Raw genomic sequence first — 2,402 nt, forward strand, 5'->3', positions numbered from 1 at the left:
GCTTGGAGAGAGAGAGAGGACTCAGCTAACCATGAGAGCTTAGAGAGAGAGGACTCCACTAACAATAAGAGCTGAGAGATACCCATTGACTCTGGATGTGGAAAAGGACTCTCCTTTATAAACTGTGCTCTGGTGATCTGTGATGGCCGAGTTACTGACACCACTATACCAAGTATGATAATTGCCAGATGTCATAGCTGTGGGTCATTTTCAGAAGGTCCACATGGACAAACTGAAATACATTATCCCTCTCTCTTTTGCTTCAGCAGTGCGGGAAATGGTGTTGGACAAGTTAAATTTTTTTGTGAACTGCTTATTGAATAAAAAATACTTTCATGAATTTGAGGAAATTGAACTCGAAATCCTCAGAGATGAGTGGACCGATCTCCTAATTTATACATATTATTCATGCGTTTAAACTACAGAAATTTCACTGTCACTTTAGTTTGGTGAAATTGCATTTTTTTTCACCATTTAACTTCACTTGGGATTATTTTTTCACCTATTTGGTAACATGAAGGGAGGCTTTCATAATTAAATTTCATCATGCAAAATTCAACACCTCGTTCTGCTGATGGGAAAGTAACATTTTATGATTCTTGGAATGAGAGAAAAAAAGGAATCCAAATGGAAAAATGAAAAATATCCCAGTCTCCAAGGAGGGGATTAAGAGGTGTCATATTCAGAAGAACCCAAGAATATACATTACACAGCAGTAGTGCGAGCGTTTCCTGCATCTCCTCGCTCTCTGCTCAGGTCATTAGGATGGTCACCTAAGGCTCTTTCTAACCTGGAGAGGATGGATCTGAGGAAACCTTGTTGGAAATTCGGGCCCATAAACACATAAATGATTGGATTCAGGCAACTGTTCACACAAGCCAGGCTGATACTGATAGTGCGTAATATATGGTATGTTATGTAATATCCATACAAGGGTATTAATGGCAAGATGTAATATGGAAACCAGCAGATGAAGAAACATGATATAACAGCGGTGATGATCCTGGAGGATCTCTGAGATCTCTGGGATCTCTTACTTTTTAATAGTTTGTAGAAAATGGTGGCATAAGAGGTGACGATGATGAGAAACGGGATCACACACATTATAACCAATCTGATCCACTGAATGGCCAGGTGTAACTCTCGGTTATAATCATAAATGTAATAACCATATACACACCATTCATCTAGAGAACGTACATGGTATCTATATATGTAATACAGTGCGCCGGCCACAGTGAAGCTCAGTCCCCAGATGATCGCTGCAATGATTCTCACCAGGTTACAAGATCTATGGACTTTGGCCCAGAATGGCCACATGACGGACACCCAACGGTCAGTACTCATGGCCGTCAGTAGGAGAACACTGGCGCTCATGTTCACATTAAACAGAAAAATGTTCACTATGCAATTTGCAATATGTGGGATGTATGAGGAATCTGCTAACTCAGCAATTCTCAGGGGGAGAGATGAGCAGCACAGGAAGTCCGCGATGGCCAGGTGGAGGAACCACACGGCACTGATTGTGTTCTTCATCCTGAATCCGGCAATCCAGATGACTAATCCATTACCGATAATCCCGAGAGCAAAAACAATGCTGTATAATGGAATGGATGTCTTCTGTATAATGTTAGTATAATAATGTATCTCGTCGTATTCGTCAGGTGACCTGAAAATACAGAATAAGGCAGACATTACGGAAATGAAGAATTTATAGTTTCACCAGTTTCTCCCTTGTACATGGAGGACGGGGCTGACATCACATTGAGATCACACTGTGGAGCAAGAGGTAGCCCCACTATATCCCCCATTGTATAGCGGGGTCACAGAAATCATTGCTACTTTGATTTTATTTGCCCATAAACACCTAAGAACCTTTTGCAATTCCTATGATAAAATGTAAGAAGGGTAATAAGACTAATCTGCAATACATATGGCCGTACATCCATGAGTCCAGAATGACTTAAGAGCTCGTACCTACAGATGTCTCCATTATTAACTTACATCAGAGTTTAATAATTCTGGGGGAGCATGGCCTAGCAATGGCATGGGACAGAAGCATGGTGTGAGAGGTCCTGCTGCTCACATGGAGAAAACCTGCATCTGATGAACTAACAGCACCTGGGGAGAGCTCTGGAGCATGGACACCACATCTAGAAAGCTGGGTGAAGTGGAGGACGGGTGCAGCTAATCCCTTGGTCCAGTGAGTCGCTGAAGATACATGACAAGAGATAACCTTGAGAGATACTAGGAGGCTGCGGAGATTAGCTCCTGTGGACCTGGGACTCTAGGGAGTGTGTGTCTACAGCCACATGTATTACTAAATGAGCAATACTTATCAGGGGAACGCAGCATTATGGACAGGAAGAGCAGAAAGCCCTCACCGTCCTCTTCCCCCTCCA

At 42.5% G+C, this 2,402-nt stretch overlaps 1 protein-coding gene across 1 annotated transcript; it reads right to left on the reverse strand.

Annotated features, from left to right (window-relative positions):
• Positions 1–393: 393 nt before the first annotated feature.
• Positions 394–1,695, reverse strand: LOC138666530 (C3a anaphylatoxin chemotactic receptor-like). Its single transcript, XM_069754744.1, has one exon. It carries the CDS (start codon positions 1,693–1,695, stop codon positions 706–708), a length of 990 nt encoding a protein of 329 aa, XP_069610845.1. The 3' UTR covers positions 394–705.
• Positions 1,696–2,402: the final 707 nt, after the last annotated feature.

The sequence above is a fragment of the Ranitomeya imitator genome, chromosome 2, assembly GCF_032444005.1.
Source record: "Ranitomeya imitator isolate aRanImi1 chromosome 2, aRanImi1.pri, whole genome shotgun sequence".
NCBI lineage: Eukaryota > Metazoa > Chordata > Amphibia > Anura > Dendrobatidae > Ranitomeya > Ranitomeya imitator.